This window comes from Cyprinus carpio, chromosome B5 (assembly GCF_018340385.1).
Source record: "Cyprinus carpio isolate SPL01 chromosome B5, ASM1834038v1, whole genome shotgun sequence".
Lineage (NCBI taxonomy): Eukaryota > Metazoa > Chordata > Actinopteri > Cypriniformes > Cyprinidae > Cyprinus > Cyprinus carpio.
Window position 1 is genome coordinate 27,928,297 of NC_056601.1, and position 23,562 is coordinate 27,951,858.

The window sequence follows — 23,562 nt, forward strand, 5'->3', positions numbered from 1 at the left end:
CCCATATTTGGAGGCAAATCGGTGCTCATGAGTGACAATCACGCAGTGTGAATTATCAAAGCCGCGATCTGAAAGAATTGCCGTTGCCAGGATATATTTGCATGGTAAATATCTTGACCTGTTCTTGTTGTGTGAAATGAGTTCTGACTGAAAAACACATCGGCGATGACCTACAGCCAATGAGAGAGTAAGATACAGGGCAGCAGGAAGTTCGCAGAGGAGTTATATGAAACATAGTTTGCGGACCAGACAGAATTGTCAGAGATTCTTCCTATTGTAAAGTCATGCAGTGTGTAACCTGTCGCCGATCTGAATGCAGCAGTTACTGAATGCTACCCCAGATAGTCCTGCAGTGTATAAACAACGGTGATCCAACGACTTGAAAATCGTGAACTTTAAACTAAACATTAAATATACTAAAATATTTTTCATCATGCTTTAAAAAAAATTTTTAATTTTGGTTAAAGGGCGTGTCCTTTGTGACACAGTACATTTTTGTTTTAATGTTTAATTGTTGATCAAACTTATTTTTCATAATGCCTTTAGAAAAAAAAAATCCAATATTCCATTTTGATGTGCGGACCTAATACATAAAATGCCTTTGATATTTAATTTTACGACTTTAAAGGCTAGTTCTGGTTACTTGACTAAAGCACATTTAAATATGGTGCGAGGTTCTAAATGCTTGCAGCTTTATTACAAATGTGTAATTACAAATATTTAAATACAAGGCATTAAAGTTCCCATAGAAATTAAAATCTATTTTAGCTTACCACAAATGCTTGTCAGTACATTCAGCAGTACACTTTAACCATATTTCAAAGTCAATGGAAACAAAATTAAGTATATTCTTTGAAAGTACAGTAGATTCAGAAAGTATTGTGACTTAGTTTTTTAATTTTTGTTGTGTTGCAACCATTTGCTAAAGTGCTCCATAACCCATTATGACAAACAGATTTGTGATTACAGCAAATTTCACACTGACTATCACACTGACATAAGCATTCACTAAAACATTTGAAATTTAGCTCAGGTGCATCTAATTTCTCTGGATTATCTTTGAAATATTTCTATACATTGATTGGAGTAACCAATCAAACAACTCCAGAGAAACCTGAATACAGCTGTCCACCATTGGTCCTCATTCAACCTGACAGAGCTTGAGAGGATCGGCAAAAAGGAGAGGCAGAATATCCCCAAATCTAGAGTGCAAAGCTTGTTGCATCAGACCCAAAACACTTAAAGCTGCAATTCAAACAAACAATGGTGGAGTATACAGTATGGTACTCTGTGTTTCCCATACAATGATTTACTTTGGCGACCTGCCGAAATATCAGAACTGACCGCAAAAATTAGATTTTCCAAAAGGCTTTGAGATCGTTGAATAAACATGAGCACTGCACGTTTCAAAATCGAAATCCGGTGCAGGTGTTTTTATATCACTGTATTTCTGAAGGAAACCGACTGTCTTCAGAAAATTGGATGTCATTTTCATTTCATCTTGCATGTAATGTCTGATAAAGCAGCGCTTGTGAGCGGAGCGCTGCTTTGTGTACAGCTGTTACCAGGGAAACCTCAATCTCCTCTACCACTTCAACAGTGCCTCCTGCTGGCAGAGAATGAATTTGTATATATATGCCGCTACAAATAGAGTGTGACAATAGAGTTTGGACAAAATGACAAAATGTCCTCAATTGTTTACAGGTTTGCAGATGTTGTCCTTTTAAGTGTTTATTATGCTTTGTGCAGTATTAGCTATTGGGGAGACTGGATAACTGCAACACACACACAAATTTTCAATTGCAATTAAATGTGGGATTGTATCAGAGTTACTACCAAAATTGGTGTCTGATTTTTGACAAAAGTTATTGGAGACGTACAGTATTATAATCAGACAATTTTAAGTAAACCTCTGTCAACAGAGGCACTGTGTTTTAAGTGACATGATGTGTGGCCAAGTATGGTAACCCATACTCGGGAATCTTTGCTCTGCGTTTAACACATCCAAGTGTACACACACAGCAGTGAGTAGTGAACACACACAAGGAGCAGTGGATAGTTGGGGTTCGGTGCCCTGCTTATTCACTCCCCCTAACTACAGTTCCTGCCGTTACTGAGAGTCGTACCTGCAAACTTTGGGTTACGAGTCCAACATCTCATTTTGTTCATGTTACAAAAAGTGTGCATTTCTTTTTGTGTTGCCATGTCTGCATTTATCTGCTTAGTTTTTCATAAAGATGCTTATTTATGGGCATGTTGCCTTATGTTTATTTAAAGAACTGAGTCCCATATTAGAGCTTATTTTGGTGAAGCAAAGTCGCTTGTTTTGGCTTTGTTTTCCTAGGGAGATCTGGCAATAGAGAGACGTGTGAATGAGCGAAAACACATACACATACACTGCCCAAAAGTTTGAGGTCAGTACAATTTTTCTTTTAAAGAAATAAATACTTTAATTGAGTAAGGATGCACTGAATTGATAAAGTTACAGTGAAAATTTCAAAATGTTCCAATATATTTCTATTTTAAAAAATGCTGTTCTTAACTTGTATCATGGTTTCCAGAAAGCAGCACTATTTCCAACATGCCTAATAATCAAGAATGTTTCTTGATCAGTAAATAAGTATATTAGAATGATTTTTGAAGGATCATGTGACACTTTAGACTGGAGTAATGATGCTGAAAATTCAGCTTTGATCACAGGAATGCATTATATTTTAACATATTCACACAGAAAACATTTAATTTAAATTGTAATGTTTCACAATTGTACTTTTTTTTTTTTTACTGTATTTTTGATTAAATAAATGCAGCCTTGGTGAGCAGAAGAGACTTCTTTTGAAAAGCGTACTGACTTCAATCTATTGAACAGTAGTGTAGTTGTCCCAACATTAACTTTTCAGGATTGAATTTGATTTTAGAATGTGTTTCTCACTACAGTGAATGTCCAAACTTTGTGTACAGAGGGAGATTAAGGAGTATCAGTGATATGTACTGCAGCTGCATTGTGCTCATGGCCTAAATATCACAAATGTTAGGTTAGATTAAGCAAAGTCTTCTACAGAACATATGCTCAGTTCAGATCATTCTTGGCTTGAGAAACAAAAGTGGGATCACTTCACCTGGAGTGAAATTTTAAAAATGATTTTTGGAGGTATGAACATGGATTATCTGTGTTTAAAAAAAAAAAAAAAAAAAAAAAAAAAAAGATTTATTTTGGGGGTTTAATGCCTTCATTTCGATAGGAGAGGAAGTTGACAGGAAGCAAAGTGGGAGAGAGATGGGGGTAGGGGATCAGGAAATGTGCCCGAAGCACAATGGTATATCAGTATATCACTATACTGTATATTGGGGCACTGCCCAGGAGGTAATCAGTGCTGACCTGCTTTCTAATGTTTTGATGCTGAAAATATCAGTTTGTTAAGAGCTCTTTGGTCCCAGAGCCACTTCCTTTCTGAAGCTTTTTTTTTTATTATAAGGGTCAGAGAGAGGATGGACCATTATCAGAAGAAATTTACCTCAGGGGGAAATTAATAGAAATGTTGAGTAGAGACTTCATCTGCATGCAAATATATATTTTTTTGTGTTAAAACAGTCTGTGTATATGTTATATACCTTAACAGAGGATCCTGATGAGAGACTTGAGCTGGTCACTTTGAACGGCACTGCTCTTAAACCAAGCGTCAGCTCTGAGAGAACATAGAAAAACAGCAAAATGAGAACATTTAAGACACGAACAAGATTTAGATGAGAGTGAGCGTCTCAAGAACGTCTAATGATGGTGTACGTTTGAAAATACCATACCACCCTAAGAAATATTTACACAGCACTGTTCAGATGTTAAATAGAGCTTCAGTTGGAGTGGATGAGAGTGAAGTAGAGCCTTTAGTCTGTTATGTAAGCTGCCACAATGGCACCACATAGAGCTCATAAATTAGCATGGTCACATTAAATACAATATAAACACATACCAGCAAAATAACATCTCACTAGCTATAAAAAAAAAAAAACATTAAATAAAATTAAAAATAAAAAAAAAATAAAAAAAATATAAGAATAAAAACACAAAAACACTTTTTTTGTTACTTAAAATAAAATAAATGTTAAAATAAAATATACATATGGGATCCAGTCTTTTTCAATTTTCATCTACAGATGATCACAGAAATTGAAGACACTACCATTCAAAACTTTGAGGTCGGTCAGACTTCTTTTTTTTTTTTAAGAATATAAGACTTTTATTCAGCGATGATGCATTAAATTGATCTAAAATGACAGTAAGCCATTTATAATGTTACAAAAGATTTCTATTTCAAATAAATGTTGTTCTTTTGAACTTTCTATTCAAAGAATCCTGAAATAAAATGGTTTCTACCAAAATATGTAGCAGCACAACTGTTTTCAACATTGATAATAATCAGAAATGTTAATTGATCAGCTTATTAGAAAGATTTCTGAAGGATCATGTGACACTGAAGACTGAAGTAATGATGTTCAAAATTCAGCTTTGATCACAGCAATAAATTACATTTTGCAATACATTGAAAAAGAAAACAGTAATAATACTTCACAATATTACTGTTTTTACTCTATTTTTGATTGAATAAATACAGATTTGTGATGATAAAGAGACTTCTTTCAAAATCGCACAAATCTTAACGACCCAAACTTTAAGATGTACTAGTGTACAAAAAGTGCCTTGATTTGTTTTCTCCAATCTAATGAATTAAATTATGTTGTTTCTCCAAAAGAGAACCTGATAGTATTCATTGAAACCTTCATGTTTTATCCTAAGAGATCTGGTTTGTTTAAAGACATAAAAACGTCAAGAAATTCCCAAATAAAAACCTCTTTGTTCAAGAACACACTGCTGACGAAATCAGAGAGTGAACATTAATCTTACATAAAGCAGCCAAATCAGTTTATGGTATCTTCATCAGTTAGCGAGCGATTACATAATACGTCAGTGTCCTTATGTGGTTCAGTGAGACAGTAAACACTCTTTTACTGCAGGTCTATATCACTAAATATCCTGAGGCTTTCAAGTACGTTTCCACTGCCTGCGAGACCTTTCAGAAGCAAGGATGAGCAAAGCGCTTCCAAAAAAGGAAGATTTGACAGAGCTGTGGCACTATGACAAATACAGTCTGTTGATGATACTGAGAAGAGACAGACAGAGAGAGAGAGAGAGAGAGATATGACAAAATGAGGAGAATAGAGACTGTGTTTATGCATCAGGCGGGTGAAAGAGGGTGACCTGGCATGTGAATTATGATTATATGACAGGGGTCCTTAGGCACACATGCCAGTTAACCAAAATACAACAGTAATTTTATGGATATCACTGTGACGGTATGGCATAGCTATGTATGGTCTATATACACTGGAACAGTATTAAGATAAGCTATTTTTGATGGAAAAATGGTTTACATATGAAATAACTATTAACTCTTTACTTGAAGACTTTATTTATAATGTAAAGTATTTTAAATACATGAATTATGCATTGTAACACATGCATTGTAAGATATCAACACTTAAGCATTGTTGCACTTTTAGAAAGTACAATGCATTAAAACAATTGACAATTTCAAATAAAAGAAATTTGTATATATAAGGAATATATATGTATATGCATATATAAACCTAGAGGATGATAAACAAAATATGATGCAAATGATATTCTTAAACAAATAAGTCTGGTAACAACTTGCAGTAATTTATGCAGCATAAGTTAGCTTATATTGCTTGCATGACCCACTACCAGTGCATAAAGAGATTTCCTTCAATCCATGTGAAAATGAGGATAAAAGTCTAGTTCATAAATCGAGAAATGGATACTAAACATCCAAATGTTTGGAAGTCGAAATCCTGCACTGCTGGTTCAATTGACAGGAAGTGGAAGTTAGAATAAACCATTCTAGACAGTACTTAGAAAAGGTCAAATCTTAACATTCACAGTGTCATCGAGAACACTTCTGAAAAAAGCCACAAAAATGACTCTGAGGAAGCAACAGAGTTCAGAATGCTACTGCAGCTTGGGAAAATATGTTGCTCAGATGAGGCCAAGAAATTAAAATGTGCTCTTTTTGGTAACACTTTAGATTAGTGAACACATATTCACTATTAACTAAGAGTTGTCCCTCAATAAACTCCTAATTACTGCTTATTGACCGTAAGTAAGGTAGTTGATGTAGCAGCTGTGTTTAGGTTTTGGTAAGGAAATATTAGCTCATTTATTTTGAGAAGAATCGAATCTAAAGAATAAAGAGTCTTTAAACAAAGCTACCATATGGCTTCAGAAGACATTCAGTAAAGCACACACTATGATTTGAATTTTATTTTTACTAGTCTTTCATTTTGAATGGAAATCTTGTCTTCCACAGAAAAAGAAAAATGATATGGGTTTCAAGGGACAGGGTGCAAACCATCTAAGATGAGATTATTTTTGTTTTGGGGTGAACTACTGTGATTTCACATTCATAAGTACCATTCAAGTGCACTGGGTGAAATCCACTCCCGCTTAAAGGAACCAGAAAAGAGATTCTTTTAAAGTTTATATGCAAAACCACTAAATAGGGTTACTCATACTTAACTTGAATCATGGAGAAGGAATGAATGGAAATATTTCATTTTAGGGTAAAATTTCCAACATGGCTGCCAAACGGAGAATATGTACAGCTTGCACTCCAATTTGTTCCATCAGCTCACTCAGCCTTCCCTTCCAAATAAAAGCATCTGTGAAACGCACACAAACTAACTACCCATCCACCCCCCCCCATCCCACCATTCCAGTCACCTCACCACACTACTCAAAAAAAACAAAAATCCATCATAACTAAGGAATACTTTTATAATCATCATTTAAAACCAATGTGAATGAATCCTAATACCAATTTTCAAACAAAATTCCAACTTAAACACGAAACTAAAGAGCTAGATACAGTAGTTTTCAACTAATATGAATATCAACAGGAATGTTCTAATCAGTAAGAAATACGTTGTTGGTTTTTGTTTTAGTTTTTTTTTTTTTTCCTAGCTATTTTAATGGTTTTTAGTGGACAGGATAGTAGAGAATGACAGGAAAGCATGGGGTGGAGAGTTGGTAACCGGCAAAGAACCAAGAGTCAGGACTCAACCTCGAGTCTCCAGAGGGGCAATTGCACGGTACGTCAGTTTGCCAATCAACAGGCTATCAGCGCTGACAGAGCTATGTTATTTAACACAAAACAAGATATTAAACAATAACCTATAGGGCTCAAAAACTTGTTCAAATTTAGGAAACAGGACACGGGACTATGATTTCTTCTTAGAATTTATTTTATGGTCAAAACAATATATGGTAAAAACCTTTTTGCACTTTGTAAGAATAAAAGAAGATTGCTAGTATCTAGGCATGTAATCCTTTTATTTGGATACATAGCAAAGAATTTCAAGAATTGAGTTTTTTTGCTCTTTGACTTGAAGTTGTGTTACATATGAATGGAACCAAGCGCAAGATCCTACTTTTTTTCAAAAAAATATGGCAACACTTTATTTTGAGGACAAATTCTCACTATTAACTATAATTGCATATTACTAGCATATTGGTTGTTTATTAGTACTCATAAAGCACATATTAATGCCTTATTCTGCTTTACCATATTTTAGATCCCTAAATCAACCCCATACCTAAACTTAACAACTACCTTACTATTAATAAACAGGAAATTAGGGGTTTGAGGCAAAAATCATAGTTAATAGTTAGGCAATAGTGAGAAATGGACATTCAAATATAAAAAAATATATTTTATACATTCTTTTGGATGCCTTGACAAAGCAGATTAACAGAATTGTTTTAGAAGTTTGAAAACATTGATCTGAAGATGTCATCTTTATAACAATTATTCACAGATGATTTCGGTGTCAATTGTTTATTTTTGAGGAGAAATAAGTCCGTGGTGATGCTACATCCTTACATTTGCCATCTTACATATGTATCCTAGGGCTGCACATTAATCGCATGCATTTATGCGTGTCTCTCATCAGTACAGCTGGTTCCGTGATTAGCGGTAAATATCCGTCACCTGTTTTCAAATGCACCGGGAGTTCATACACAGAGCCGTAGGTTCACTGACAAGCTACGCAATATCGTGTTCATAATCGAACGCGATGAATCTCAATTATGAACAGAAGAATTGCGTCTTGTAAGTGAACTATGGCTCTGTGTATTAACTGCCGCTCCCGTTTGGAAAACAGGTGACAGACATTAACCGCTAATCACGGAACCGGCTTCAACAACCATACACATAACAAAAAACATAAATACCATAACAAAATTCAAACACGTGGTGATGCTACATCCTTACATTTGCCATCTTACATATGTATCCTGGCAACACGCACACCAAAATAATGTTGCAGCAGCATTTACAGATAAATATGTGCATAAAGATAAAAGGTGTCTAAAATTAATGCTCTGCAAGTATTTTTTGAGTAAGGTTCAGATTACTATTTCAGTGTTGCAAACATTTTAGTAACACAGAAATAGTCTGAACCTTACTTGATTCAAATAAAAAGATATTGGCGATACTTTTCTGGAGTTAAGCCACTTAAACATGGATTTCAGGGAAGTAAAAAAAAAAAAAAAAAAAACATGATCGTCTAAATATTTTGTGAGAGACTGGCTTGAATATGATGTTATGAGTGAAACAATAACCTGTGCTGTTAGCCACAAATATACAGTATAAAATAACTTTCCTATGTGAATATATCATTTAAAAAGTTTTTAAAAGAAGTCTCATTTCTTTTGATCAAAAATACAGTAAAAATAGTAACATTGTGAAATATTATTACAATTTAGCTGCTTAATGTTTTAATTTGTTCAGGATTCTTTGATGAATAGAAAGTTCAAAAGAACATTACCAATTTAAAACAGAAATCTCTTGAAACATTAACAAATGTCTTTACTGTCAATTTTTTATCTGTTTAATACATCTTTGCTGAATATAAGTATTAATTAAAACAATTCTTAAAAAAAAAAAATCTATATCTTACTGACCCCAAAGTTTTGAACTAGAATACATTGTTAAATTATATCTACATTTACATATTTATGCATTTGGCAGAGGCTTTTTTTCCCAAAACAATATATATTGCATTAAATGTATTCTTTTTTTTAGTTCATGCAAATCCATCAATTCTCCCACAGTTGTTTTGGACCCAAAACACATAATTATTTATATCTGTGTCTGTTTTCTGAATCAGTTGATTCATTTGCTTACCTGTTCTCTGTGGAGCAGCAGATGTGATGATTCGAGGGCTCATGTTTACGGCTGTAGAGGATGATGACAACGAAGAATGTGAAGTTGGGTTTCGTCCGTCTTGAATCTCAATGCTCAGGAAGGTCTTCATGTTGGACTGGGGTTCACCCCGGGTGTCGTGGGTCCCTGAATATGCTTCTCCCTCAGGAGTCTGCACTTCTTCTGAATCGCTACACGCAGGCCTGACATTTTCAGTGCGGCCGTGTGAGCCACCCACTGTGGCGTGTGATTGGCTGGAGAAAAGCCTGGGCTGGGCCAACATGTTCTCAGTGACATTCCTCTCTTTCTTTGGGATGGAGGAAGAACAGGACGAGGTGTCCCAGGACCTCTCAGCAGACACTGTGTTTGTAGAATGAGAAGAACTGTGGCTGATTTTAGGTGCACTCGTAACAGGTTCGGTGAACTTGCGCATCCTGTCACGAACAGAGTTTGCACGAATGATGGGCCCGGAGAATGAGGCTTGGTTTTTAAAATCTGAAGAGAAAAAATAATGATTATAAATGTAATTATTATATCAAAAAGATTTATGTTTTCAAAATAGTACATTAGATCACACTTTAGTTTATAAACCAATTCTCTATTAACTACGACTTTTGCCTCAAACTCCTAATTTGCTGCTTATTAATAGTTAATGTAGTTGTTACTGTAAGTTTAGGTATGGGGTAGAATTAAGGAATCTAAAATATGCAGAATAAGGCATTCATACGCGTTTCATCATTATACTAATAATACAGCCAATATGCTAGTAATATGCATGCTAATGAGCAACTAGTTAAAAGTGAGAATTGGCTGCTAAAGTAAGGTGTTAATGTACATTAAAAATTATAATAAAAATAAAACAACTGCAAACATTTTTAACAGTATAAGCTCTAAAATGTGGCTAGCACAACTCAGATCATGTAGTTTCGGGAGAATTTAATGAGAAATGCTAATTATTAAATCTCTGACATTTCATTTGGCAAATCTTAATCTCTGATATCTCTTCTGAACCTCTGGAAGAAACCCATGTGAGATCACTGGAGCTTTTGTTTTGTTTTTGGTTAAAGCAGGAACGCATAAGATTTCACCCAAAAATGAAAATTTTGTCATCCTTTACTCATCCTCATGTCATTCCAAACCCATAAACCCATTCACACTCAAAACACAAGTGAATATAATTTTTAAATGAAACCTGAGATTTTTGTCCCTCCATTGAAAGTCCATTTCACCAAACTTGACACTTCACAAAGTTCATTAAGAGATCAATAAAAATCAAGCGATTTAATCCAAGTCTTCTGAAGACACGATATTGCTTAAATGATGATAAATTCACATATAAACATAATATCAAATATGGTCAACTTGTTTGACATTGATGACAGAATTTCCATTTTTTGGGAGAACTATCCCTTTAATCAAAAGTCTTCACTTGCTCTCCATCTAATTTCATTGTGTCTAGAATAAACAATTGTGAATCTAAGGTTATTAATTCCATCTCATTTGGGATTTTTCATCTCTACGGGTCATGCAGGATGTTTTGTTTTTTTGCAGAAGGGGGAGGAACAGGAAAGACTGATTAAAGCATTACACTGGACTGGGCCTCTAAGCTTGTGAATGTGGTAATGGCCCTATTAGGTCATAAGGAAGAGCGAAGATCTTGGAATTCGGCCTGCTGACTGCAAGAGGGTGACATTTCCATACTTTAAACAAAAGCAGAAGGACACTGACTTGCTGCTGGCTAACTATATTGTCAGGTACACAGTGCATGCAAGTCATATTCAAATAGAGAAAGTGTAATTATAAATAATAAACTAATTATTAACTAATTCTAGGGCACAGGTAAATCCACCATTTGTTAAATGGCTAGTTCACCCAAAAATGAATATTTTATGATTGTGACAGTGATTCCCATCCACTGACATTATAAGACTGACAAACTGCAACGGTTTAAGTTAAAAATCTCAGTTTGTGTTCTACTGAAGAAACAAAGTCACCTACATCTTTGATGCCCTGGGGGTAAGCAGATAAACATTAAAGGTGCCATGTGTAAAAATTGAGGTAAAAATATCCAAAAAATGACCTACACGCATCAAAAGAATGAGAAGAAATAAGGGCGATGATGTCATTAAAAAAATGTCAAGTTATAGTGCTGCAGAGATATCAACCTTAATTAGCATTAGCATTACTAGCCACGGCCCGACAGGTGTCGTAATACCAGTTTCGGCCATGGGAGGCGGTATGCGGGCAACATAACCACCAGCCAACCTGCAATACACGAATAACTCGCACGGCTTGTGGGCGTACTTGAAGCTGATGTCAAGCAACCGCGCTCGGAATCACTTGAAAGAAATGAGCTTCGACTCCGAACTTGCACCATTTCTTTTGGATTGGTAAGTAAGATGCTGTTAGTATTTCGCTAGAAGTTTGTTTTATATGTTTGCGTATTTTTTTCGGGAAGTTATAACATAGAAATGTATCGAAGGCTGCTCGATAAACGTGCTAATGTTAGCGATGGCTAACCGTAGCTGCGTTTGATAGTAAGCTAGCTATAACTTACCCACAGATCCGATCCGGTTTTCACCTGTTATCTACCAAAGCCCGTCTCTACCAAGCTGATGCTAAAATGTAACATTACCTAAGAAGCTTGAAATGTCTTCGATGATAATGAACCCGAGAGAGAGAGAGAGAGAGAGAGAGAGAGAGAGAGAGAGAGAGCGCCCCGGCCGCGCGCGCACTCACTCACTATATTCAGAGCGGTCAAGTTTTTGAAAGCGTGTGAAAAGAGTCAATTGCGTGTGTCTCACGGTGAATGCTTGAGAGTTGGCAGCTCTGGTTAAGTTGGTTGGCGCTAGCTTGGTCAACATCAGCTGTCTGATGTTGACCAATGATGTTGACAGAATGCTGTCTGTCAAATTAATTTAATTCAAATAATGTGTATATACAATTCAAAATGTAATATGAACAAAACGAATATGAACATATTCACTGGTAAAGGTGAAGGGGAGTAGCTTGAAGATGTCATGTTTCAAAATCACTTGACATCACCCAACGTTCCTCTGGAGGCAAAACGTCCTTTAGGCTTCGGCTATGGCTCTAGGGTTGTTGTGAAGGTAGGGGCGGAGCATAGAGACTATGCCGTTTCTCGTTTGTTACTCTAGAGTAGACCAATTCACTTTATTGAGGCATACTGCCCCCATCTGGTATGGAATGTGGAGTATGACTTGAAAATCTTTAAAAAACATAAAACATATCTTAAACTGATGTGCATTTTTGGGTGAACTATCCCTTCAACTTTCTTTTGTGGTGCATTTTTATGAGGACATGCAGAATTGCTCACCTGTATCCTTGCCATTAGCAAGAGAAGTCAACAGAGCATCTCTACCTGATGTGATCTAAAAAAAAAAAAAAAAAAAAAAAAAAAAAAAAAAAAAAAATCAACTTCTCATAGCATGACATAAAACATGGCATGAAAGAGTTTACAGTTGCAGAAATGTCTGTTTACAGCAGTAAACATATATTAATTTATATTCATTAAGAGGCGTTTTATCAAGAGTTACACTTATTAACATATTTTTGAAAGAAACTTTTACTCAGCAGGGATACACTACGTGTTTAAAAGTAAGAGTAAAAGACATTTATAATATTTTTATTTCAAATAAACGCTGTTCTTTTTACTTAACTCTTTTAAGCAGCACAACTTGTCAATGTTAAATAATCCTGAAAAACCTAAAAAAAAAAAAAAAAAAGTAAAAAAAAAAAGCTAAATAAACCTGAAAAAAAAAAAAAAAAAAAAAAAAAAAAAAAAAAAACAGTTTCTACGAAATATGAACTGCTTTCAACATTGATAATAATAAGATGTTTCTAAGCAGTAAACCAGCATATTAGAATAATTTCTGAAGGATCATGTGACACTGAAGACTGGAGTAATGATGCTAAAAATTCAGCTTTGATCGCAATAATAAATTACATTTTTAAATACATTCACATAGACAACAGTTATTTTAAGTTGTAAAAAATATTTCATAATATTACTGCCTTTACTGTATTTTTAATGACAGATTCTGTCATTATTGTAATTGAACAAATATTTTTGTGATCGAAGATGAGAAGCGTAAATAGAGATTTACGCAAGAAATATTTTAGTGAACTTGTTCTTGTAGGTGATGTCTGCAAAGATGTGTCAAGTATTTGTGATTGTGAGAATGCATGGCGATTAGCACTGTATATATATCAAGGAATGAAAAAGAGACTATCTGCCATGTCATGACATCTGTGGAACTATGGGCCGAAAGGCCATATATTCCTGAAATAAATTAAACTACTGTATTTTTGATCAAATAAATGCAGCCTTGGCGAGCAGAAGAGACATTCAAAAACATTAAAAAAAACAATCCGAGCCCTAACTTTTGAACAGTAATGTATTTACACTATATTATATGATTTGTTTCAGTATGGTGTAGTTTGGAGTGGTTTTAAGCATAAGTCACCATGTAGAATCTATATTCTGGTCTCTAGATATGGTCTATGGGATTTTTTGACCGTTTTATTGTCAGCCAGACAAGAACTGTAATAGCACACACTCTTCAACAAGCCACATATATGATAAAACCCACTAACCCTAAATATGATCAACAGTAATCATGATTCTTAGCCAAACACCACCAATGATTCTTTCTTAATCACATCTGAGCATTGTTATGGAACTGAGAAATGTCTGAGCAAGTGGTGGATGGATTCACAGAGATAAAACAGTACAATCTCAATCAGAGACAAATAGTACCTCCTGGTGGAACAAACAGAGCAAGTGTTCCCATGAGACCCCTTTCATTTCTGCTTACCTTCTGTCCTGAGATGTCTTCAGCTCTTGTACTGGTCTCATTCAGTGTGCATGCTAGTGAACCTGCTCCGCTCTGAAAGTGAGTCGTCTCCACGCCGTTGTCAGGTATCTTCAGGTCTCGATCCATCTGCAGAGCCTCTGAATTCATAGCTGCCATGACTTCCTCTCCAGCTGGCCCTGAATGTGAGCTTTGGTCCCTCAGAGGAGGTTCAGCAGTGGACAGGGAGTCGTGACTACAGTCTGAGGCGCTGGAGTTCAGCCTCTTTCTCTGATGGGAGCTGCTATCATTCGATTCTCCGGAGTCTGAACGCTCTCGGTATGAAGGAATGACTTCTGAAGACGGTGAGCCATGATCGCATTGAATCCGCTGGGTCAGAGGGCAAGAGACTTTCTCTCTGACCAAAGGATCTAGTACTAAAACCATGTCAGGATTCGAGGCTACAAAAGAAGAGACAAACACATAACTGTAAGTACATTAAAAAAGGATTTTTGAGGTTAGAATAAGGGTGTTAAAATAACCAACCTCAGAGCAGTTTAAGGACAAAAATGAGAAAACAAGAAAAAACACTGGACTCAATCTCATTTCAGTCAACTTCAGCTATAACCAAGTCTCAACCTCAGCACACTTTCCGTTCATACTACTGATTTTAAAACCTGGACTAGTGAAAGTGAACCTTGCTTGGCATCTGTACAATTAAAAAAAAAAAAAAAAAATTTCAGCAATGATGCATTAAATTGATCAAAAGTGACAGTAAAGACTTTCAGATTGTTACTAAAGACTTGTTTCAAATAAATGCCGTTCTTTTGAAGTTTATCCTCATTAAAGGATTGTTTACAGTTTCTACAAAATATGAAGCTGCACAACTGTGTAACACTGATAATAATCAGAAATGTTTCTTGAACAGAAAATCAGCATATTAGAATGATTTCTGAAGGATCATGTGACACTGAAGACTGGAGTAATGATACTGAAAAATCAGCTTTGATCACAGCAATAAACTACATTTTAAAATATTTCCAAACAAAAAACAGCTATTTTAAATTTTAAGAATATTTCACAATATTCCTGTTCTCAATATTCCTAAATGACTCCTTAGTGTGCAGAAGAACATTAAAATTCATACCAACCCCAAACTTTTGAACAGAAGTAAAACAAGCAATTTCCCAAAAATGTTGTAAAAAGTATTTTTCCTCTAATATCATGTAGTCTTGGTGTAGTAGTCTCTATCTACGCATTTCAAATGAAAATACTGGTTATCAGATACTGAATATTACAGTTTCTGTGTGTGTGTGCCTGTGCGGGTGTGTGTGTGTGTGTGTGTGTGTTGTTAGCATTTAAAAATATGGGACAATTAGGAATTGCATTGCATTGTAGGGCAAGTCCTAGCTAAAAATACTCATGATGCATACTGAATGGATGAATACTGCATACTAATTTTCTTTCAGGGGACTTGCAAGATTTACACCAGCATGTATGGTGAAATGCTAGGTTAACCACATATAAAAGCAAATTTATGCTGCCAGGCACAGACAAAACGAACTGAACTAAGCCAAAGGAATGTCAGATGGTTATTGTAATGTGCTGTGCATGCTGGGTGGAGATAGGACATTTCCTTTCACATTTCCTGAATGTTTGCACACCCAGTGCAAGTGCTGTTTGGGAGGACAGAGGTATCCAGACACAGAATACATGGCGGGCACAGGAAGTGACATTAGCGTCTCACGTTCAGAGTCCAACCTTCAGCTGAATTTGACACGTTTGCATGTACAAGCTCAAATTGGAATATTCTTGTACCTGAGCTTTTTTTGTTATTATTAAAATCGTTAAAACTGTGCAGCAGTTACTGAAAGTTTCCAAATTCAAACATGAGAGCCGAGATATTTTTATAGTGTGGCAAAAGCAAAGATTGTGACACACAATAAAATGCTCATTTCACTGCTAATACCTGAGAGATTCACATTCACGTGTCTGTCTCAGACTCTAGCTGTAATGAGAGAGAGCTAATGCTCTTTTAAGGTAACAGCGTCTCTGAGCAGATCCCTGTAATTTGTAGGAAAGCAGTCTTGCCGACATCTTGATACTTTTCACATCTGGTCAGGAAGTATCGTTCAGTTTCCACCATTCTCAGATCTCTGAAGGCGCAGAGTACAGTCTGTGCTCTAAATGTACACTGCATTCTTTTCATTACTTACAGATTCAGGATATACTCCTTAAAAGGCCTTTTCAAGAATGTTTCATTCAATTAAAGAGTTATGATAATTATAAGATCCCTTTTTATAGCAAGATGCTGCTGAGAATGTTGGATTTTAAAATTAGAAATATAAAAGAAAGAAATTATAGATTGCAACTAATTTAAGATGTATACAGAATAAAATAATTTGTATTATCAATCAGAAACTCCCTTAAATGACTCTCTTTGCTCAATTAAGGGAATATAAATGATGCTTTTAAGACGTGTTATTGTGAGGTCTTGAGGCTTTGGCCCAGTCGAGTGCTTAATTTGATTACCATCTTGTCTGCTTTGTTTACCACAACTGATGTGGCAGGCAATAAAGTTCAGAGATCCAAACCCCAGACGCATTCTTCTCTCAGCACAAAGAAAGGCTCTCCACACTCTCAGACAAATGCTAGGCTATAAAATGTGTATGTCAAACCCAACAACAGCCTCTCAATCATATCTTTTTAGATAAACAGATTTGTTTTAGCTGGAATGAAAAATGGGTTTATTGTATCTTTTGTTGAAAGAATAGTTTACTCTGCAAAAATGACAGAAAAAGCACTAGTCCATTTGACCCTATATTTACACTGAGGATTGTATTAACTATTTTAAGTCTTGCATATATTTTTTAACTAATTTGAATATACTCGAACACAAATGAGATTTGTATGGAAGCCCATTTTGTCACATAAAAAAGCACTTTGGTAAATCATAATTATCTTACAAAACGTCATAATGTCAAAGATTAAATTATGAGATATTAAGTCATATTTATGACAAAGCCAAATTTTCAAAGTCAATTGTAATAATTTCAGTTTATGTCATTATTATAACTTTGTCCCAATTTTGACTTAATCTTGTTATTGTTTAGTACGTCATAATTTTCACTTTCTTCTTATGACTTTGTATATTTTTGACAATTTTGACTTATTAGGATTGTCAATTTCAAAACTGAGATCAAAAAATCATAATTATGGCAGTCAAAACTATGAGATACTAAGTTATAACTATGAGATAAAATGTCCAAATTGAGATAAAAAGTGATAATGACATAGTCAAAATTATGAGATACCAAGTCATAATTTACTTAATTATGAGAAAAGACAAAATGAGATACTCTCACAATTGACTTAATTATAAGAAGTCACCTCATAATGTTGACTTTTTATGTCATAATTATGACTTAGCATCTCATAATTATGACTTAGTATGTCATAATTTTACTGTCCTAATTATTCCTTATCATCTGAATTGTGGCTTTTCATAATTTTGACTGTCATAATAACGATGTTTAATCCCATAAATTTAATCTTTTATCTCATAAACATCTCCTTTTGTTTTCTCAAAAATAAATAATCCGTGTGACCTACTCTTTTACCATTTTATTATTAGGTAGTCCATCCCATTTTAACCCACTAATAAAAACTAAAAAAATAAAAACTGCTTTTAGGATAAAGGAGCAAAAAAGTTTTTACAACACAGACTAAGTTCTACCTTTATCAAATTCCTATAGGTCTTTAACTCAAAATGCTCAAAAAAAAAGTATCTGAGCCAAACTTCAAAACACGTGCATGACAAAAAGCATTTCCTTCCCTCATTCTCCACAACAACTGTGTATAAATGCTTTTCCCCGTCCTGTCCCAGCTCCAAACTTCCTTTGTCTCTGTCTGAATAACAAACAGTGGCTTCCCAAAATGTCTCATTTCTGCACTCATTAAGGCTGTCTTCGCTTGGCCCAGCTCTCACCCTGGCCAAAATTACTGGGTTGAGCAGCTGAGTAAGGACCACTAACACCACAAATGTCAGGGACACAGGAAAGGAGTTTTACTTCAACAGACTTTGTGTCTAAATATAGGGGTTGACCTGGTGGGGGATGAAAGTCTGTGGGACAGGCATAAATGAGCTTTACATTTCTATGGGTGCGGAATGCCCCGCTCAGCCTTGCCTACCTTGATGTGGAATGTTTCTAAATGTTTCTTTTCTCAGATGGACATTCAGATGATGGAGAGATTGTTTTGTCTGACTTTACTTGCCTTCTCTATGGTTCTCAATTCTCTCTGATTGGCTGATGAGTGCTTCTGCCTTGATTTTCTCTTGACCGTCCTGCAAAAAAAGAAAAACAAATAAACTTACAATAAATGCACTGCCTCTGCACAGTCTTGCTTTCCATTTCAAATATCTAAACATTCTTAAATAAGGACATACTGTACATTTACTTGAAAAGCAGAATGACCTAAGATATTCAGTCTTGTTTTTTTTTTTTTGGGGGGGGGGGGGTGTCTACATTTTGTTAGTTTTTGCTTAAAGGTGCTGTATGTAAGATTTTGACTCTACTAAAGCATAAAAATAACATAATATGTTTGCAGATATTTAAGAAACAAGTTAACATACTTGTTTATCTGAAAACAATGCTACAGTCAGTTATTCTTCTTTGAAAATGTGCGTTCAGGGTGTGTCATCAATCTGGCAACCTGCATCTGTGTGAAGTCTGAGGAGGAGGGGCCGGGTGAAAAAAACCCTCTCCAATGTTTTGAATTTGGACTGCAATACCTAGTTCAACCACTCAAATTCAAAATATTGGAGAGGGGTTGTTTTTCACCCAGCCCCTCCTCCTCAGACTTGACACATGCAGGTTGCCAGATTGATGACACAGAGGAACAAGCACACTTGATGAATGAATGAAATGAAATATTCTGTGTTTTCCACCAAGTGGCAACCCAGGGTCCCGAAATACAATTGGGTAAACTGGCAGTGGACGGGTTTCACAAACCAAAACAAAGATCGACATTCCGGCTCTGAACGCACATTTTCAAAGGAGAATAATAAGTATGTTAACTTAGAATATTTCTTAAATGTCTGCAAACAAATTATGGTATTTTTATGCTTTAGTAGAGTCAAAATCTTACATACAGCACCTTTAAAACAAGAAAAGATATCTGCCAATGGTGTAAGAAAAGTAATCTTAATTCAAAGGGAAAGCAAGATTATTTTTCTTCCCTTGCTGCAGATATATTTTTTTCTTGTTTAAAGCAAAATTTAACAATATTAATACATAAGACTTAATATCTTAAATGTATAAGTGTAAATGTATCTTGAGTCAAGAATGTTTAGATATTCGTAATGGAAAACAAGGCAAAAATACTAAGTAAGAAAAATATTTTTTCCACTGTGAAGCCCTATTCAATGACAAAATCATATCATGATACAGATAAATGTGGCCAAAACTAAAAGTTCTGCTCCAGTTCAAAAGAAATCATCAACATCACTCATAAATTGATCTGGGACGCTCCCAAAACCAAAGCAACGGAATGGTTAGTCAAAAGACAACATATTTACCAACGTTCATGATCAATCGCTATGAAACTTGCAGGATGAGAATGTCTTTGAGAATTTGATGCTTTTATAGCATCCTTTCCTATAAATTCTTAACTGAGAAAAAAATTAAAGTCAGAACTGTGGTTTACAAACTCACAATTCTGAGAAAGAAGTCTAAATATATACAAATTTCTACTTTTTTAAAGGATAACGTACATATATCATCATTTGAAACATGGGTTTGAAATATCACAGAAATCACAGTATATAGAACAATTTTCACATCAACATCTGTTTCCACTTGCAAAATTGCAATTCTGCACTAAAAGATATTCTTAAAAACTAATTATTAGAGAAACAACAGGCTTTCAACTGCAGATAACTTCAATTTTAAGCATCTGATGCTCATTCAAGCACAGAATTACAGAGTACTGTATAAATAAATATTCTCTTAAAAAGTTGAACCAGTCTGAACCTTTGAGTCTGCAAAGTCGTAAAGAAAGCTGAATGGACTAACATGTTTAGTGTTTGCTTAAGGCCGTGGACTATAAGTCTTTTTGGCTTAATGGAGTTTGTCTGCCTGCTGTAAAAGGTTTAAGAGTTATATGGTACAATAAACACCAAACCGCTGCTAATCAGCAGCCCAACACAAATGGATATAATCGGCCATTACACTAGGTCACGTGTTTGTTTCAGACCAGCTGAAGTCTTGGAAGCCAGACTGAGGGAACGATTTAAACCTAACATGTAAATGGGTGACTAACATGACTATTTTCTCCCACAGCAAACCTGTAAGATTTTACTTGCAAACAACAGTGAAGCATCGCTTTTCTCTCTGTAAAAAACAGATAGAAAGCAAACAGACGCAGAAACTGCTCAGCAGCAGTCACGTTCATATTTCTACACTATAATTATAAGTCGGCTGCCAAAGAAACACATGAGAAATTGCTTTTTCTGAAGTTCAGACCAAGGATGCCGTTAAAGAAACATTTCACCCAAAAAACAAATACTCTGTGAACTGGAGCGGCTGTATTCATGCTTACATTTTGTATACATTTGTAAATTTTGTAATTATGTATATGGCATGGCTTTAAACCACTTTGATAATAGTGCGTGGGCTGCATGGACAACTTTATTTACTTTTTTTTGTCCTTTAGGTGCTTAAAAGCTCCAGTCCCTTCACATTTATTTCCTCTACAGACGAACGTCAGTCAAACTGCATGTGGTTCTAAGAGTAAAATTTATGACTGATTCTTATTTTGAGTGAACAGCGACTGTAAACCTCTGTGCATGTGTATGTGGTAGATTTAGTCCTTACTGACAGGTTTAATCAGCGATCGTGCTGCAAGAGTTTCAGATGGTGACCACAGTAAAGTGTGGTCCAAAAGGACTCTCCTGAACTCTCACAACATCTCTGTTTCTCTCCTACTTGTATGAAAAACATGTTTACCCACATAAATGCCACATAAAGCTGTACGTCTTCTAAATTGCCCAATTTTGAGGTAGCTGAGTGCACAAAGCTCATAAGATCTAGTGTGTGTGAAGCAGTCAGTGTCATTTTCCATGAGCCTCTGGATAAGTCTGGTGAACCACACACACTTAACTCACCATGAGTGAAATACAGTATCAGGGCCTGTCATTGTGGCTCCAACACACACACACACACACACACACACACGCACACACATATGTTAAAGTGCCAGATGAAAAGACCATACACCCTATTCACTGAATAGCTGATGTCAGCTTTGCTGGCAATCGGTTTCTCAAACAATTCAACGGAAAATTTCATTTTGAATTTTGAACACTTCAGTAGCATGAGATTTTGTTTTCTACGTTTTTTTTATTACATGCACACACATATATACAACGATGCATTAAACTGGCAGTAAAGCCAATTAATAATGCTACACAAGATTTTTATTTCCAATACATGATAGTTGTTACGAACTATCTTTTCATCAAAGAAATAAACGTATCATGGTTTCCACAAAAATATATATGAAAATTCAGCTTTGCATCAAAAATTTCTTTATAAAAAATTCAGATAGAATGATTTCAACTATTTTAAATTGTTATTATAAACTGCAGCAATATTTCACAATATTTCTGTATCTTTTTATAAAACCCTTTTTCATCAGCCTTGATGAACATAGAAAAACACACATAGACAGACAAACAGACGGACAGACAGACAGATAGATAGATAGAAATGTATGTATATACACACATCTGATTATATTACGTGGATGTGAAAATGTAATTAACTGATTCATGAAACAAAGGTAATTTAATTCAAAACTGAGCTGTGAAAAAGTGTATGCCTTTTAAACCCTATTATTTAAAACAATGAAGAAATTATGATACGCCAACTAATGCCATTAAATAGCCATTTCTAACTGATTTAACCTTTAAAAAGTTAGTTTTGTTGGTATGAATTAATGTACTGTATTAAGGTTATTTATAACACATTAAAACCGGCTGAAAGTCATTTACCTTCTTGTGGAGTTGCTGTCTGTTCCTGCTCTCAATCCCCACGTGTGTACGCAGCACTCAGTCACTGAGCTCTGGCTACCACACACACAATCACATTGTCCACTCCCCCTTCTTCCTGACCACTCCCACTCTCTTCCTCCCCACATCCCACCCTTCCTGCTCAACTCAAGTCCCTTGCCTCTCTTTATAATGCAAGTCAACAGATAAACCGGTGAAAGGCACAGAAATCCATGTGCCTTCATGAATCTTAAAAACAAACTAAACCTGCTGAAATAATAATATGTATTTAGGAAATATAGCACTGATCTATTTTTGATTAGAAAATGTTTGTATTCAGAGCTTCATATATGGTCTACATTTCATAATAACGATAATGATTGCAAAGTTCATAAACTGACAGAGTTGATTTTACAAAAACAGTCAAAAACAGCCTCCACACTGGAATTCACACTCCCATGATTCCCAATCTTTGTGCACAGGAAAAGATGTCAAACTGAGATACAACAAACAAAACATGAAAGCACAAATGCACAGACCTCACGTCACTGAAGGAAAACGTTCAAAGGCAAGAGTTCTGCTGGTGCACACAAGGGAAAACACACAGGAAAACATTCATACTCAGGACAAAAGTAAACTACTGTATACAAAGCAGATGTAAATGTCAAGGCCATTCAGCCTTGTTTGTTTTAGCACATTTTATCGGCCATTTATTGCACAATATAGACTGTATTGCCACTGTTGAAAGATGAAAGATATTGCCAACAAAAGTCATGAAATCTGCATTTTTTTTTTTTTTTATATATCATACCTCCATTACATTTCAAGAATTAAAGTACTACTTCCAAAGCTGTAGGTAAAATACTGTAGTTTCTTGCTTACTTTAAGCTACTGTTTAGCTTCAAAAGGCTTAGAATATAGTGCAAAAATTTATGGACTACTTCTATGGTGTTTTTGATATATACTTTAGTTTTTTTTACTCTAGTTTCATTGAATGAAAAAAGAGCAACGTTAACATTCTGCTAAACACCTATTTTTGAGCTCCACATAAGAAGGGGAGTCAAACATATATAAGGGATGGACAATTAAATAAATAATCAAGATTGTGGCTGCCGTGATTCATTATAAAGTGCTGATTACAGCATCCCATTTAAAAGACATTAAAAATACAGTTAAAACAGTAATATTGTGAAATATTATTACAAATACATTAACTGTTTTCTATGTGAATATATTTTAAAATGTAATTTATTCCTGTGATCAAGGCTGAATTCTAATAGGTTGATTTGCTGCTCAAAGTAACATTTCTGATTATTATCAATATTGAAAACAGTTGTCCTGCTTTTTTTAGGATTCAAAAGAGAGTATTTTCCTTTAAAAACTGTGAGAAGCTGGACATAACAGGGCCTTAATTGTACAA

General features: G+C 35.1%; 1 protein-coding gene across 5 annotated transcripts in view; it reads right to left on the minus strand.

The window, feature by feature from the left end:
• The window catches only part of smtnb (smoothelin b), a 66,385-nt gene that overhangs the window by 23,971 nt on the left and 18,852 nt on the right, over positions 1–23,562 (minus strand). For 4 of the 5 annotated variants that reach the window (XM_042725142.1, XM_042725145.1, XM_042725143.1 and 1 more), the window contains exons 4-8: positions 18,368–18,437; positions 14,117–14,553; positions 12,616–12,670; positions 9,261–9,773; positions 3,613–3,686 (exon numbers count right to left, since the gene is read on the minus strand). In XM_042725142.1, coding sequence (XP_042581076.1) covers positions 3,613–3,686; positions 9,261–9,773; positions 12,616–12,670; positions 14,117–14,553; positions 18,368–18,437 — 1,149 coding nt within the window. Of the gene's footprint in view, positions 1–3,612; positions 3,687–9,260; positions 9,774–12,615; positions 12,671–14,116; positions 14,554–18,367; positions 18,438–22,145; positions 22,221–23,562 lie in introns of those variants that run through there. The other variant, XM_042725147.1, reaches the window with a different exon arrangement.